At 35.1% G+C, this 18,069-nt stretch overlaps 2 protein-coding genes across 8 annotated transcripts in view; both read right to left on the minus strand.

The window, feature by feature from the left end:
- Positions 1–13,505: 13,505 nt before the first annotated feature.
- LOC9329738 lies at positions 13,506–15,751 on the minus strand. 7 transcript variants are annotated; one of them, XR_002329075.1, is made up of 5 exons: positions 15,217–15,750; positions 14,936–15,139; positions 14,678–14,814; positions 14,079–14,499; positions 13,506–13,814 (listed from the first exon to the last, which is right to left on the minus strand). XR_002329075.1 is itself a non-coding variant. In XM_021010839.1 (5 exons), exons 1-4 carry the CDS (start codon positions 15,247–15,249, stop codon positions 14,446–14,448), a joined length of 441 nt encoding a protein of 146 aa, XP_020866498.1. In that variant the 5' UTR covers positions 15,250–15,743; the 3' UTR covers positions 13,506–13,814; positions 14,079–14,445. The 7 variants fall into 7 exon arrangements, 2 of the variants coding, with proteins under 2 accessions (XP_020866498.1, XP_020866499.1); XR_002329074.1 differs by having other exon boundaries at positions 14,079–14,592; positions 14,678–14,788; positions 15,217–15,747; XR_002329073.1 differs by having other exon boundaries at positions 14,079–14,592; positions 15,217–15,747.
- Positions 15,752–16,989: 1,238 nt separating this feature from the next.
- Positions 16,990–18,069, minus strand: part of LOC9329739 (potassium transporter 10) — a 10,577-nt gene continuing 9,497 nt past the window's right edge. The window contains exon 7 of the mRNA XM_021010439.1: positions 16,990–18,068. Coding sequence (XP_020866098.1) covers positions 17,079–18,068 — 990 coding nt within the window. The 3' untranslated portion in view covers positions 16,990–17,078. The remainder of the gene's footprint in view (position 18,069) is intronic.

Below are 18,069 nucleotides of genomic sequence, written 5' to 3' on the forward strand. Positions count from 1 at the left end.
GACCCGGCTCGTCTCCTATTGTTTTAAAACCCTAAGCCCGACTTTTGAGACATTATCCTTGATATTTTTCAGTTCTAAACTTTGTTCTTTGGTTTGTAAACAATTTTGGGCAAAGGAATTCATCCTCTTGACACTTGGAGAAGATTTCTAAACCCTATCTTGTTATTTCTACAATTTCATCATGTTTTCTTCATTGATTTTTGTTATCTCTTTTTCTATGTGTGAGTAGTTCTCCTATTGGGTTTTAGGGTTCTAATTAGGGGATTCAATGGATTGATGGATTGATTGTTGTTTGGAATTCTCATTCTATAGGTTTTTTGATTCACATGTTCTTAATGCTATAATAGAATTGATCACCCTGTTGTAGATTCTAGGTTTTTCTATGCATCAAAAGTGTTCGATAGAATGCCTGAAAGAATGTGAATTGAGCAATGTATTTCTAGCCAACGAAAGTTGACGTTAGGACGCATTGTGAACTTAATGAACTTGTTTGATAATGCGAATTTGACTAGGAAATTACATGCGAAAGTTTAGTAATCGAGTAGTCAAATTTAGTGATTAATGTCTTGAAAGAGAATTAGTCTAAATGTGTTCATGTTCAACAACGGTGCTTAATCATTGAATTCCTTGTCTCATGTTTCCATTATTCGTTGATCTCTGAAATACCCTAATGCCCAATGTCTTTAATTCATAAGTTTAATCGTTTAAATTACTTGCATTTTTACTTATAACTCTGAAAACCCAAACAAAACAAATCTTTCCGCTTTAGCTCAGAACGAGTCTCGGAAGTCTTTAGTGTACCATTGGTTCTTGTGGATCGACCCCGTATATACTACCTTGCGGTTAAGTGTATCGGGTAATTACTCGAGCAATCACCTAGGTTAAGTTCTCTATGTCTATTTAAGCTGAGCATTGGAGAGAGAGAGAGAGAGAGGGTTAAGAAACGCAGAGACATTCAAATGGGAGTAAACTTGTATTGAGTGTTCTTGGCGAAACAGAGAGTGAAAGAGAGTGAATCTGAGTTAGCTTTGTAAAGGGCTGTGAGGGTGAGAAATCTCTTTGTAAATCTCAAAGGTTATAGTGGATTCTGGGAAAGATTTCCCGGCCCAGACGTAGCACCGTTGGTGTGAACTGGGTTAACAATCTCGTGTGTGTGCTCTGTTTTTCGTGTTAGCAAAGTTCTTCCATTTATTCTAAACACTCAAAGCTCTGTTCTTTTCAAGTTCTGATTCTAAACGAAGGTAAAATTCATTACAAGCCTTGGTAGAAGTTGGTCTAAACTTCACAAAGTGGTATCAGAGCGTTGGTTCTTTGTATTGGCGGTTCTGTAAGGATCTTACAAAACAAAGAAGCCATGTCGTCGACAAAGGTTAAAATTGAGAAGTTCGATGGACGTGGAGACTACACACTATGGAAGGAGAAGCTCATGGCTCACATGGATCTATTGGGTCTAACAGTAGATCTCAGGGAAACACAGGTGGTCTCAGATCCAAAGGAGTTAGAAGAGGAAGGGAAAGAACCAGAAAAAGGAGAGAAAGAAGATCTGATGGAGGAAAAGAGACAGAAAGCAAGGAGCACCATTGTTTTAAGCGTCTGAGATCAGGTGTTGAGGAAGATCAAGAAAGAGAAGACTGCAGCTTCTATGTTGAATGCCTTAGACAAACTGTACATGTCCAAGGCTCTTCCAAACCGCATTTATCTTAAACAAAAGTTATATAGCTTCAAGATGCAGGAGAACTTATCTGTTGAAGGAAACATAGACGAGTTCTTGCGTCTTATTGCTGATCTTGAAAACACAAACGTGTTAATCTCTGATGAAGATCAAGCCATCCTGCTACTGATGTCATTACCAAAGCAGTTTGATCAACTGAAAGATACTCTGGAGTATACCTCAGGAAGAGCAACATTGTCTGTTGATGAAGTTGTAGCAGCTATATACTCAAAGGAGCTGGAGCTCGGCTCAAACAAGAAGAGTATACGGGGACAAGCAGAGGGTCTGTATGTCAAGGAGAAAAATGAGACAAGAGGCAGACCAGAGCGGAGAGAAAAAGGCAACAGGAACAACCGATCAAGATCAAGATCTAAAGAGAAAAAAAAGTGTTGTTGGATTTGTGGAGAGGAAGGTCATTTCAAGACCTCATGCCCTAACAAGGAAAAATCACAAGTCAAAGGGAAAGACCAAGCCAGTAGTAGCAAAGGAGAGGCTGCAACGGTAAAGGGAAGTTCATCGGATGCAGTAGCACATTATGTGTTAGAAGCACTCCATTCAACAGATGTAAATCTTGAGAATGAGTAGATCATGGACACTGGATGTAGTTACCACATGACTCACAAGAAGGAATGGTTTGAGTATCTGAGTGATGAAGCAGTAGGCTCTGTAAGGATGGGAAACAAGACTACCTCAAAAGTCAAAGGCATTGGAAATGTCAGGATCAGAAACAGAGATGGCTCAACTGTGGTGCTCACTCATGTAAGGTACATTCCTGACATGGATCGTAATTTACTTTCTATGGGAACCTTGGAGGAACAAGGATGCAGTTTTGAGTCTAATAATAGAGTCTTAGTAATTAAGGAAGGAAATAGGACTCTATTTGTTGGTAACAGGCATGAAAAGCTTTACTTACTTCAGGGTAGACCAGAGAATGGTCATTTGTTGAATGATGAAAGAAAGAATGATGACACAGTCTTATGGCACATAAGACTAGGACATATTAGTCAGAAGAATATGGATATTTTGGTCAAGAAAGGGTACCTAGACCGAAAGAAAGTCTCAAGATTTGAGATGTGTGAAGACTGCATCTATGGTAAAGCAAGAAGATTGAGTTTTGTTATGGCTACACATGGTACAGAAGATAAGTTAGACTACGTTCACTCTGACTTATGGGGAGCTCCATCGGTTCCGTTATCCTTGGGAAAATGTCAGTACTTCATCTCATTCATAGATGACTACTCAAGAAAGGTGTAGGTGTATTTTCTCAAGCACAAGGATGAAGCTTTTGGTACCTTTGCTGAATGGTGTGTCATGGTAGAAAACCAAACAGAGAGGAAGATTAAAATTCTAAGAACCGACAATGGACTTGAATTTTGCAATCTTCAGTTCAGTGAGTTCTGCAAAGAGAGAGGCATTGTCAGACATAGAACATGTGCCTATACGCCTCAACAAAACGGCGTTGCAGAAAGGATGAATCGCACAATAATGGAGAAAGTCAGGAGCATGCTGAGTGATTCTGGCTTACCAAAGACGTTTTGGGCTGAAGCTACAAGCACAGCAGTAACCCTCATCAATAAGACACCCTCATCTGCAATTAACTTTGAGATCCCTGACAAGAAATGGTCAGGTAAGCCTCCTGTCTATAGCTATCTAAAAAGATTTGGCTGTGTTGCTTTTGTTCATGCAGATGAAGGCAAGTTGGTCCCTAGAGCAAAGAAAGGAGTTTTCTTAGGCTATCCTACAGGAGTAAAAGGGTACAAAGTCTGGTTAATGGAGGAGAAGAAGTGTAGTGTCAGCAGAAATGTAGCATTTCAAGAAAATGCAGTCTACAAGGATTTAATTCAGATGAATAAAGACTCTGATCAAGAACAAGAAGAAATATCAAGTGGGTCTCTAGACATTGATCTTGAAGAAACAGGTGACATGAGTTCTGGTGGAGATCTCTCGGAAGAAACAGGATCCCTGGGAGATCACCCACCATCTCAAGGAAGTCACCAACCTGAAGAAACAGAGATCAATGAGGAAGTGGTAAACAATTCACCAGAAAGTTACCATTTGGTCAGAGACAGAACAAGGAGGGAGATTAAAGCTCCAAGACATTTTGATGTGGAAGGATACTACAGTGAGTTCACTGATGATGATGAAGAGTACTTTGATGCGGAAGCCCTAGTCACCACATTTGATGGAGACACCATTGAGCCGGCAAATTATCAAGAAGCTCTAAGAGATGATGATTGGGAATTGTGGAAGGGCGGCATGGATGAAGAAATGGATTCTCTGGTGAAAAATCACACATGGACTGTAGTCACTAAGCCTGCAGGACAGAGAGTCATAGGCTGCAAGTGGATTTTCAAGCGTAAGCCTGGAATTCCTAGGGTTGAAAAGCCAAGATTTAAAGCAAGGCTCGTTGCTAAAGGGTATGCACAAAGAGAAGGAGTAGACTACACTGATATATTCTCACATGTGGTGAAACATGTGTCTATAAGGATACTGCTAGCCATTGTTGCAGAAGAGGACTATGAACTTGAACAGTTAGACGTCAAAACCACATTTCTTCATGGAGAGCTAGAAGAAAAGATTTACATGGAAGCTCCAGAAGGTATTGAAAGTCAATTCAAGTCTGATCAAGTGTGTCTCCTGAACAAGACCTTGTATGGTCTGAAGCAGTCACCAAGGAGATGGAATCAAAAGTTTGACAGTTACATGCTGGAAATTGGTTTTGAAAGAAGTCCACGTGACAATTGTGCATACATCAAGACAACGGAGGATGGTTCTAAGGTCTACTTACTCTTATATGTCGATGACATGTTAGTTGTTGCGAGAGATATGAAAGTTATCTCGGAGTTAAAGCATAAACTAAGTGAGAAATTTGAAATGAAGGACATTGGAGCTGCAAAGAAGATATTGGGCATGGAGATCTCTAGAGACAGAGCTAAGGGAACTCTCACTTTGTCTCAAGGAGATTATTTAAGCAAGGTACTGGAAGTCTACAATATGGAGCAATGCAAGTCTGTTTTGACACCTCTAGGTGCTCACTTAAAAATGCATGCTGCAACAGAGCAACAATTGCTCAAAGATGAAGAATACATGAAGTCAGTACCTTACTCTAATGCCGTGGGAAGCATTATGTACTCCATGATCGGAACAAGACCAGATTTGGCGTATTCTGTTGGTATTATCAGTTGGTTCATGAGCAAACCGATCAAGGAGCATTGGTTGGGAGTTAAGTGGGTACTTAGGTACATTAAGGGAAGTCTCAAGATGAAGTTATGTTACAAGAAAGGAGCAGACTTCATACTTAGAGGATACTGTGACTCAGACTATGCTGCAAATATTGACAACAGAAGGTCAATAAGTGGAATGGTGTTCACACTTGGTGGAAGCACCATAAATTGGAGGTCATGCTTACAGAAAGTAGTGGCTATTTCTACTACTGAAGCCGAATATATGTCTCTCAGTGAAGCTGTTAAGGAGGCAATATGGCTTAAGGGGTTGTTAAAAGATTTTGGCTATGAGCAAAAGACTGTGGAGATCTTTTGTGATTCTCAAAGTGCCATAGCTTTGTCAAAGAACAATGTGCATCATGACAGAACGAAGCACATTGACATAAATTAAGTATCACAAGATTCGTGAAGTAATTGCGGATGGAGTTGTGGAAGTTCAGAAGATATCTACATTGATCAACCCTGCAGATATCTTCACCAAGATAGTACCCGTCAGCAAGTTCAAGTCAGCTTTGGACTCGCTGCGTGTAAAGGCTGAGTAATCAAACTCAGGACCGGGAAAGGAATCCTAAACTATAACAAGTCAAGATCAATCTCTCTAAGGTATCATAGCTTCTTCTGTCCCTGTTTCATGTTCTTACTTTACTAGGTGGAGATTTGTTGAGAATTAGTAAAGAAGAACACAACATATGAAGAAGCTTGAGGAAGAAGTAATGCCAGCAATGCAATGAGACACGTCAGACGCAGGACCATAAGACTCGAGTAGCCGTTTGCGCTTGGTCACTAAAGCAAACGTTTGAATGGCTAAAGCAACTCTTGTCTGGTTGTGGTAAAGTTACTCGCAGGATAAGCTCTACCCATTTGGAGCTAGAAGACAAATGTGAGAGGCAACTTCCTGGAAGCTGCAAAGGAGCGTCTTGAGGACTCAACGGGAAGGATCCAGAAGGAACCTAGGTTAAGTTCTCTATGTCTATTTAAGCTGAGCATTGGAGAGAGAGAGGGTTAAGAAACGCAGAGACATTCAATTGGGAGTAAACTTGTATTGAGTGTTCTTAGGGAAACAGATAGTGAAAGAGAGTGAATCTGAGTTAGCTTTGTAAAGGGCTGTGAGGGTGAGAAATCTCTTTGTAAATCTCAAAGGTTATAGTGGATTCCGAGAAAGATTTCCCGGCCCAGACGTAGCACCGTTGGTGTGAACTGGGTTAACAATCTCGTGTGTGTTCTGTTTTTCGTGTTAGCAAAGTTCTTCCATTTATTCTAAACACTCAAAGCTCTGTTCTTTTCAAGTTCTGATTCTAAACGAAGGTAAAATTCATTACAAGCCTTGGTAGAAGTTGGTCTAAACTTCACAACATATATAAACAAAACAAAAAGCAATTGATATATGAAGCAAATTTATATGTCTTACTATCGAGGCTTCTTCCATTCCATTCTACGGTAGAACTCTATGTCCAAGTCAAAAACACAACCCATAAATCTGACGCCTGTAGAGCTTGCGCCCAGCTCTCATCATAACCCTTGTTCTCTTACTGTAACATATCATCATCACCAGATACAACATTAGATTTAGAAAATAAAAATAAATTAATTAATTATAAAAAAAAGTAGAAGCAATTCATATAAGTATTCACAAGAAGATAAAACCTTGATCTCAAATTCATCAGCTATCATGAATATAAGCATAACCAATTCATGTTTAGAGATCATATGATAGAAAAAACCTTAAGCTTTCATAAATGCAGCATACAGAAAATCAAATACCGAGTCATCTACCAAAGGTGTTCTCTAAATCCCTAGATTAGCAATTATCCCTATCTATTGTGGATCCGTATAGGAAATAAAAACGATTAAACGCTGAAAGAAGGAACGGAGCCAGAATACGAAAGATCAATGAGAGGAGAAACGTACTTCATGTTTGTTGACGGACGAGAAGTTTATCAAGCAAAGAGGTATTTACTCCTAAAATTTTAACGATATTATTTGAATTTTGCTAGACAGTTTAACAATCTATTTCATCATATTAAACTCGATTATAATTCTACACACTTCATCTTAAATGATAACAATTTTATATCAAAATAATATTTATATCAGATCAAATCTATATCTTAGTTAATATTAAAAATAAATAACAATTAACAAAATATAATTAATTAAAAAAAACAGAAATCCACAAAAATATTTGGAAAACAAACATTTTTAAAAATATATTTTTTATATATGGCGTAATCTCGTAAATTAATTTTACCTCATGCAAACTAATTTTAAATGAGTAAATATTAAGAAATAAAAATATACTAACTTCTCATTAAGTAGTTGAAAAGTCAATCCTATAAGCTATTTTTCCCAAAACAAATTTGTATTTTCGCTAATGACTACATGCGTTAAAATTCTTAGAATAAACCATAAGTATAAGCTTGCAGTAACACATCATAGGATGAGTTAAAATTCTTAGAATAAAACATAAGTATTCAAAAATTTAATTAATTTGTTTTAATTTTTTTTATTTTAATTTAACGAATGAAAACACTATATTACAATGATACATACAATTTTATCCAATTAAATTAATGTTAAATAAATTATTTCATTTCGGAACAAAGCGAAAACTAATATGTGTTAAAATGATAGTAAAAATATATCATTTAGGAACAAAGCGAAAACTAAATTGGGACGGTTATTTCTAAACGATGCTATATTTTTTGTTAATTGTATCAAATGAAAAAAGAGACGAAATAATTAGTAATTTAATATTAAAATAAGTGATGATGCACTTATTTGTTTAATATCAGTTATTCAGTTATCCATGATTAAAAAAATATATTTTCCCATTTGCCACGATTTGAATTTTTAAAAACGAATAAAAATTGTTCAATCTAAGAAGAAAAATAGTAACGGGTCAAGAATTCCATATCGAATATGAAGATAAGTGATAGTCTTTTCTTTTCAAGAGGAAGGACATGTAACAAAGAAAACTCACTTCTTGTTCTATTTTGGAGTCTGCCTTATGATGCAAACTCTTTTGTGAAGACATTATCTAGTTTTTGTGTCTTACTTTAAAAATATCATATCTCTCGAAATGAGCTTTCTATAGACATTTTTTAATCTCATGTCGAAAAACAAAGAACGATCATGATAGAAGAAGGAGAAACAAATAATTTAATCCAAGATCCTTACTTTTCTTCAATTGAAAAGCCTTTGGCTCCGAATGGAGAAAGTGTATCAGACGGAGCGGATCAAGCGTATCAAGCAGAACAAAAGCGGATCAAGCAGATCTAGTGGTACAAATGCGGATCAAGCAGTTCAAACGCCTCAAAATATGTGTTGAATGGTGAAAGCGTATCACATAGTGCAGATAATATATTTTTATTGTAAAAAAATTAATTTTGAATAAAATATTTTACATAGATTATACATACTAAAAATAATTAGATGAAAACAAATTTGCAATATGATTTAATTTAGTTTATATTTTTTAAACATGTATTTTTCTGTAATTTAATTTACCAATTTTTGATAGAGTTGACTTTGTTAAACTATCCTAGTAATTACTACAAAAAATTATTATAGTAAATTGTAGGGTTTGTGCAAATAAAAACTCCAACTCGCCAATTTTTGCAACTTTACTTTTCACTTAAAAATAAAATTAATCATATACAAAGTCAAAAATAATACGCAATGTAACCCTATTTCGCTACCGTCAAGTTTGTAAAATTTTAATTAATAATATGTCAAATCGAAATCCTCGCAACGACTAGTTTAACTCTACCTTTAGAATTTTAAAAGTCTAATATATGTAACTGTGCAAACGTTTACAATATACATATAAAAGTTATATTGCGTATTATTTTTTAATTTTTATGATTAATCTGTATTTTTAGAAGTAAATGGTAAAGTTGAAAAAATTAGCGAGTTTGATGATTCTTTTGCACCGGCCCCTAAATTATACCTAAAAATTATTAAATTATTTTACATCTTTTTTGACATGTAATTTTCTAATAACAAAAACCTAATCTATTATCCAAATGATATGTGATGTATTACTTCAACCATATGTGTTACATTTTCTTTTAAATATTTTTGACATTTATTAAAAGAAAACAGGAGAACCACTATAAAACCAGATAACCGCTGTGTAATTCATGCGTTCCCACTTTTTATAGTGGATCTCAAATTTTGCTTCATAAAAATGAACCACATGCGGTTCAACAATTGTTTATTATTAAAAAGAAAGAAACGTTTCTATTTGATGGAAATTATCATGAATGGAAAATAATTATGTGGTACATCCGTACCGTCACTAAACCGCATCTCCTCCACTCTTCCATTCGAAGCCAAAGGCCTTGAATGGGAAAACAGAACAAAGGCAGTTCATTAGAGGAAGAGGATGATTTATACTTGTGTTCTCATTGAGACAGACAAAAGTTAACAATTAGAAAATCATCTCCTTTTGAACCATATAAAATAAAAAAAGGAATATTTTTTTTTGTTTGCTCATACTTTTTTTCCAGTTAGCGGGACGGTTCGTCCTTACCCAAATAGTGGTGGATTAGTGTGAGATTTGCTTTTTCTTTTATTTAAGTTTATTTTTTTATTCTTTTTTTTTTCCAAAAAATAAAACATATAAATAACTGTGCGATTTTTTATCTAGACTACAATATATTCATAAATATTGTTTGGACTATCCAAATTTTATGTTACATCTTTTAATTATATTAATGATTTATTTGTATATAATAATTATTGTTTTTCTTCTTGTTGACATAAGTACACCAAAATTAAAAATTAATTTATTCCGTTAAATACATCAAGATATTTAATATTATTGTTTACTGTTTTCATTGTTCTTAAGTTATCGCATTAATATTTGTATGCTAGCTAATAATTTGTAATATCTATTATACATATATTATGTTAGTAATCAGTTATAAAACACATAATTTATAGTTTTACTAGTATCATTTATGTATGATATTTTCAAATTACTACTCATTCCGTTCTTTTTTACTTGATGTTTAAAGTTTTTGCACACCGATTAAGGAAACATTTAATTTTTATTTATATCTAAACTAAAACATCATATATCATCTATCCAGTCAGTAGAAAACAAATTTACAAATATAAATATCAAAACTAATAAAAAAATTAATTAATATTGCAATAAAAACTTAAAACATCATCTAATTTAGAACAAATTTCTTTTTCCTAAAACATCAACTAAAAAGGAACGGATGGCGTAGTACTAAAGATAAATTATATGGATTTGCAAATTAAATTTTTATAGATTCTTAATTAATTTTTGTTCATAATCATGAGTACATATTTAACATAATTTAATTGGGAGACTCACAAAAATGCACCTTTTTCAATAACCCTTATCAAAAATGCCCCATTTGGCTGTCCATTTTTAAAAATACCCCTTTTATGTACAAAATGACTAAATTACCCTTTTTTAATAAAAGATATCACAAATATATAAGGAAAACATGAGAATGTGCACACATCAAAATTACAAATTTGATTTTGTAAAAACTTGTAAAACCTTTAAAATACCTTGTAAAATTTTCCCGTAAAAATTTTTCCCGCCAAAAAAAATTTTTTGCGGAAAAAGTGATTTCGCAATTTTTTTGGTGTTAAATTTTTGGTGGGAAAATTTTTGGCGGGAAAAATTTACAAGGTATTTTAAAGGTTTTTTATAGGGTATTTATAAGGTTTTACACTGTATTTTAAAAGGGTTTACAACGTATTTATAAGGTATTTATAAGATATTATAAGATTTTACAAGCTATTTTATAAGGTTTTACAAGTTATAAAGTTTTACAAGTTTTTTATAAGGTTTTACAAGTTATAAATACCTTATAAAACCTTATAAATACCTTGTAAAACCTTTTAAAATACATTTTAAAACCTTACAAAACACTTGTAAATTAATTTTCTGTAAAACCTTTAAAATACCTTGTAAATTTTTTCCGCCATAAACTTTCCCGCCAAAAAAATTGCGGAATCACTTTTCCCGCAAAAAAAAATTTTGGCGGGAAAAATTTTACAAGGTATTTTAAAGGTTTTACAAGTTTTTACAAGTGTTTTAGCGGAAAAATTGCCGGATCACTTTTCCCGCCAAAAAATATTTTGTATTTTGTGGACCTAATTTTGTTTCAAATAAGGGTAAAATGGTCATTAAAAATTAAAAGAGGGCAAACTTAAAAATGGACTCTCAAAGGGGGCATTTTTGAAAAGGAGTATTGAAAAAAGTCATTTTTAACAATTTCTCTAATTTATAATACTATGTAATTATTGTTTAATAAATGTTTTATCTAAAAAATATTGTTTGAACCGCATCACTTGCTCCGCTTTTACTATTCACAAATATTTTAGACCGCCAAATTTGCTTGATCCGCTTTTGTTCCGCCAGATCCGCTTGATCCGTTTTTGTTCTGTTTGATACGCTTGAACGGCTTGATCTGCTCCGTCCGATACGCTTTCTCCATTCGGAGCCAAAGTAATAGAAACGCTTCATCGGCCAATGTAAGACAAAGCATATATTAAAAACCATAAGCGGTTCAACAATTTTTTAATATTAAAAAGGAGAAATGCTTTTCACTTTATTCAAGAGTCATGAATGGAAGAATAATATGTGGTTCACTCGCAACACCATTAAACCGCCTTTGGTCCGTGCTTCCATTCAGAACCATATTCACAACTTGTTGCACTTCATCTCATTAAGAATCTGAGAATCATAAAAAGTTGTTTCTGAAACCACTCGAGTATTGAATGTCAAGTCACTTTGAAAGGTCAAACCTATTTTCTCGAATTGTTTTTTCTTATTATCATCTTTTGGTCATCTGTAGATAAAGTTCGTCGTGTGGTTTAACATTAAACTTCAAATTTAACACAATGACGACAGTAAAGGGAAATTATATTTTGAAAGGCTTCGTTAAATTCGAACTTTGTCTCTTCCACAAAAGTATTCATATTTCACTAGTAGGCTATATATGTAGTAGCTAACCCAACAACAACTCTTTTTAGATTCAGCGAGCCCGATTTCTCCTATCTTCTGTCTTCATCTATCATCCAAACAAAAATTTAGATTTGACTGAAAATGGTTCAAGTAGTATTTCAATTCAACAGAAAATCCTTCATTTGTATATTTTAAGACTATTTCTCTAAGACTGCTTGCGTAAATAATTCAAAATTAGATATATCTCTAGTATTTTTTTCATGCATAGATATATAATATACGTAAACTTGATTGATATATATTATGCTTCCAAAATATACGATAAATGTATAGACCAAAAAGTTAGGTTACAAACGTTATCAATATTGTTAGAAGTTTGTTTGGCTGCAATCAGCGGCGGCACAAACGCTGAAAAACTTGAAATTTGATGTAGCGGTAGAGACAGTGGCTGAACAAGTGATGCGAAATGGTAAACAACTAGAGACAGCAAAAATGTCAAAACAAATAGAAATACAATCCACTTGACCACTCTCCACTTTGCTTGAAGTAGCAGTAACATCTGTTTCAGAGGCAGCGACTCTATAGACCGCGGCCGCTGTTGACGGTGGGACAATTGTTAGCTTCTGTTTTCTTAGTGATCATCATATTTCGAATATAATCTTAAGTCAAATCTCTTTCGCTTAGTATCGTTTATATGTATTCTGGACTCATGCATGCATGTGTATCGTTTTATAACATGATCGGTCATTGTCATGTGAAATATCTCAATCTATAGACTAAATATATCCCCGATTGTTTGCATTTGTGTTAACATTTTTTTCTTGAGTGATGAACCCACAAGTTTAACCGTTCTAAGTAAAATTTATTTGTTAAACTGTAAACGTAAACACTAAAGATGCGTCTCTATATGCATTATCTATTTTTTTTCTTCGCCAAGTGGAACTGTAGAAATAAGTGACTAGTGAGTATCATTTTCCAAGGCACCGTGAACGTAATTATAACGGGAAAAGGGGATTTTCATACCCGTACTATCTGCACCGTGGATTTTCATACCTGGACAATTTCGTAGGGTATTTTACAACTTAAACTTCAATAAAATTTGAATCTCATACATATACTTGATAGAACGTGCAAAAATCGGAGTCAATCTAACGGGTGTTAGTCAACTCTGTTACGGTGCTGAGTCATCGTACACGTGTACGTTGACGTGTATCAAAACGACGTCGTTTTCATACACGTACTGTCTGCGCCGTGGATTTTCATACCTGGACAATTTTGTAGGGTATTTTACAACCTAAACTTTCACTACAAGAAATATCTACATTATTAGCAAGAGAGAAGAGCTATTATATGTCATCAATAGCGTTTTCATAAACGCTGTCTTATGCCCCTGTTATTGTAGACCCCCCACATACGATAACGTTTTTGTCGTATGCTATGATAGAGTATTCTACCATAGCATTAGTAAAAAGCTTTGATATATCGACTTATAATGGCAATGTATATAGGTTATGATATATTGTTTTTACAATGCTATAATATTCAGTGTTATGACTCTTATTTTATGCAGTTGTTTTAAGCTATTTAATATATATATATATAAACATCCAAAAGATATAACATCATTTCATAAACCAAACATCAATTCATACAACGTAAGTCTCAATCCAATAGTTAAACTAATATCCACACTTCTATATACTACTTTAGCACTACTCTTCACAACAAGAATACTAATCATAAGGGTTTGAACATACCATCCAAGTTATATCAAACCAAGTCTTAGACTAACTATACAACTAGGAATCATGTTCTTCACTCCTAACAAGTTCTTCAAGCTTCTTGAATAGCCTGAATGACATTCTTCTTCACTCCCAACATGCTCTTCAATCTCGAATAGCCCGAATGACACTATAAGCTCCTGCAACGTTAGTACAAGAAGAAGAACCTTACCATTCAATTCAAAAAAATATGCTATCTACAGTTTTGTGAAACTGAGACAAAACTCCACTTTAGAATACTAAGGCATGTCCTGCAGCTTTTGTTGAAACATATCCTCCTAAAGCTAGAGCAAGCTCAACACAAACATGGGCATAAGCAACATTCTCAAAGTAAATGAAATCATAGAGATTATTCCCATCATGTATAATAAATTGGACATTAAAGAAGCAACAAACAGTCGTACCTTGTGCTCAAAACAAAGTCAAAATTTTCACTATGAGTGAGTAATTTTATATTGCTATCAGCAACCAACTCCACCAGCTGGGAGTTTTCTTCAAGTTTAAGTCTGCTAGCAACTGTATCTAGACAGAACAACAATAATAAAGATTATTTACACATTCACCATTACCAAAAACAAATAGCAGTAGCAGCATTATAGCCTCACGAAATCACACCAAGCACAAGATGACGCTCCAATTAAAGAAAGAGAGAAATGTTAGTCATAACCATCACCAACATTTCAAGATACTGATGATAGAGTCAGTTGATTCACATACCTTTCCTTCAATGATATCACATACTCTTCTTGCCCATTAGAATCGTCATCATTCTCAATGAACATTACGATTCAGAAGACTCGAGCATGGTAAATTAGAAAATCTCACCTGGTCATGATAAAACTCTTTTTGCCCGTTAGACTCGTCATCATTCTCAACCCCATCAATTATAAGAAGATATATCTTAGATGAATCAATCACCTACGGGAAATGTTATCAAAACAAAAGCGTCGAAGCAATAAAATTATCAATTACATTTATATTCCATTCTAAACTAAAAACTTACTTGAGTTTGCTTGATGCGAACAAGCAGCTTCTTGCTTTGGCGACAATCTTTGATACATCTACCATCACTCGCTTCTTCACTCGTCATCACCGTTTTAGCACCTTCAAGTCTCTTCACCATCACAAATTCACAGTAAGCTGTAACTCATATGAGTATAAGAAACTTTCACATCAGTAACGATTATAACTAGAGATAGAAACGAACTCGGACTTGACTTTTTATTATCATGAAACAACATTTTAATGATGAAGAAGCTACCTAAACCCAGAAGTTGAAAACTGATAATGATAGAGAGATTTGAAAGAGACTCACGAATACGAAGAAGAACAAGAAGCTAGACATGAAGAAGTAACAAGAAAAAATGTGGAACGCAAATGCCCACGGAGATGACGAAGAAGAAGGATTTGGAAACGAATTTTTTTTAGAGGATTCATCAAACCAAGACTCTTTCTTTCTCCCTCTCTATCCAAAAAAAGACAAACAAAAAATTAATTTCTAATTGAAATTGAATCATGAATTTGAAATTGCAGAAAAGTAACCTTATTCCTCTGATCTGTTTGAGACTTCGCCATAGCTCGAACCACAACAAACCAGCCAAGTCTATAGATGGAGAAACCAACGGACCCGATTCAGGATGAAGGATACTTGAGCTCGAACCAGACCAAATCGGAGAAATTTTGACCCCCGGCGGATCTAGTACCATCGGTCGTTCTCAGATATGGAAGATTGATGACGCGGCGACAATTTGGAGATGGAGAAAGACGATGAGGAGAAGAGGATCTTCAAAGTATGGATAAGTGGAAGATCTGTGTTTTTTTAGATCTGTTGTTTTTTTGGAGATGGAGAAAGGGGATTTAGGGTTGAAGGTGAGACAAAAAAAAAATGAGAGAGCGTTACTTTATAAAAAATTAAAGGTCTCGAAGAGAACGAAGAGGTATGAGGAGAAGATAATGAGGCAAATATGAGAAAAATTAGGTTTTGTTTGGCAACAAATGGATTTTTTTTTTAATTTGGTGGAGCGCTAAACATAAAAATTTTGCTAAGTGCGCCGGTTCAAAGTGATTTTAGTTTTTCATTCTGCTATTGTTAGTCTTAGTATTTTTGAAATGCTATGATATAGTTACCGAACTTTGAGTACCATCTTTAATAGCAGTGACGAAAAATGCGCTATCGTCATGTGCTATCAATGCTAATATTTCTTGTAGTGTTTAATAAAATTTGAATCTCATACCCTATACTTGATACAACGTGCAAAAATTGGAGTCAATGTAACGGGTGTTAGTCAACTCTGTTACGGTGCGTATCGAAACGACGTCGTTTTGATATGTGTTCTCAAAGTTTTCTTTTTTTTTTTGCAAAACTGGGGACTCGAACACGCGAGTCGTACTCACATGGGAAGCACCGAATACCAACTGATCCGACAACATTCATCGAGTATTCCTCAATCTTTTTAACTTATAAACCCAAAAAGTTGTGCGAAGCCGTAGTCACATGGTAAAATTTTGTTCATGCCTAATTTCTGAGAAGAAGAACGCACCGTAACGGAGTTGACTAACAGCCGTTAGATTGATCATTTTCTCCCAACTTAAAACGATTGACTACGGCTCGCGGGTTCAATGAACGTTGTGGGATCAGTTGGTATTCGGTGCTTCTCATGTGACTAAGGCTCGCGGTTCGAGTCTCCAATTTTGCAAAAAAAAATTAAAACTTTGAGAACACGTCAGCGTACACGTGTACGATGACTCAGCACTGTAACGGAGTTGACTAACCCCCGTTAGATTGACTCCGATTTTTGCCCGTTGTATCAAGTATAGGTATGAGATTCAAATTTTATTGAAGTTTATGTTGTAAAATACCCTACGAAATTGTACAGGTATGAAAATCCACGGTGCAGATAGTACGGGTATGAAAATCCCCTTTTTCCTAATTATAACCAGCTGGTAAGATGTAGCTTTTGTGACTTTACTGTGAATTAGTAGATTAATTACTAATAATACAATCAAATGAAGATTTCAATGTTGTTTGGGACAATTATTAAAATATACCAAAAATTATAGTAAAATTAAAAAAATATACTAAATCTTTTAGAATTAAATAACTAAGTTTTTTTTCAATGAAAAGTCAAGAAATTCCTTGTTAAATTCGAAGAAGATTTTTTTTTTTTCTATAAATGATTTCACTAACAAGCATAGAGCGTCGTGCACTTACTTCTCGGCGGTGCTCTTCAAGGTTCAATTTTTGATAATCAACAAGACTAAAAAAGCCATTAGCAGCTAATACAACATTTGATTTTTAGGTGTAATCTGACTCAATTTGTATTATATCATATGGTCATTAACCATAATTATTTTCTTTAAACAAGATATAATCAAATCAATCATGCCTAACATTTTTTACATGATTACACATAGAAAATCTGGCCAACATTTAAAAGGCTCTCCTGAGGAACATTGAAAATGGCACTGTTTTCTCTACAAATCTTCCTAAGAAACGCATAAACATAATCAATGGCTATCCTCTTGTAGAATCTTGCTTCTCTCCTGGCTCGAACTACCGTGTTCCCCATTATGTGCACCACTCCTGCGTCTCTGCACCCGTTTATGAACTCCACCTCGTCCCCTCCTCCGCTCATCTGGCTAGACCCCGTCACTGTGTGGCTTGTCCGTTTTGTTACAGTGGGAGCTATAACTGACTCTATAGAATCAAATGTATCAAATGTCGACAAGTTCCGATTCTCGTTCCCATTCCCGGTGACCCCATCTCTGGACTGTCGTTGTTGGCTTCCGCAGACGCTGTAATCATCGGAATCCGAGCAGCCTTCCATCATTGATTCGAGGCGGAGGAAAAGGAAGAGGCTTTCAAAGAGCCGTTTCTCAAAGTCGTCGTCTTTCTTGTGCAAGTCTCTGTATCCGTACCTCGCGACGCAGCGGAACATGTGGAAGTTTTTGGGTCCGATCCTTTTTACAAGGAACCGTTCTTCCTGGGGGACGGTGTAGACGGGAAGGTTCTTGACGCAGACAAAGATCACGACAGAGTGAGTTGCCGGCAGGTTTGTGATGAAATGAGAGAAAATGTGAGGGACTCCGCTAGCTAGCTCGGTGTAAACAAGGCCAATCCCAGGTACACGGACAAGACCAAGGCTAGGACCGAGCCCGAGAATCCAAGCCATGGAGACTTTACTATGCATTTCAAACTCATACCTCTTGAGGGTTCCATAGTGCCAGACGTACATGATGACGAGAAACGCCGCCGCGATAACCAGCGGTACCCATCCACCTTGGTTTACCTTGAAGAGCACCGCCGAGAAGTAAGTGCATTCCACAACAAGGGATAGAACAGTAAATAAGAGGACTAGAACCCAACGGCATCGCCAAACAAGTATCATGATCAGC

The sequence above is a fragment of the Arabidopsis lyrata genome (genome assembly GCF_000004255.2).
Source record: "Arabidopsis lyrata subsp. lyrata unplaced genomic scaffold ARALYscaffold_1, whole genome shotgun sequence".
Taxonomy (NCBI): Eukaryota; Viridiplantae; Streptophyta; class Magnoliopsida; order Brassicales; family Brassicaceae; genus Arabidopsis; species Arabidopsis lyrata.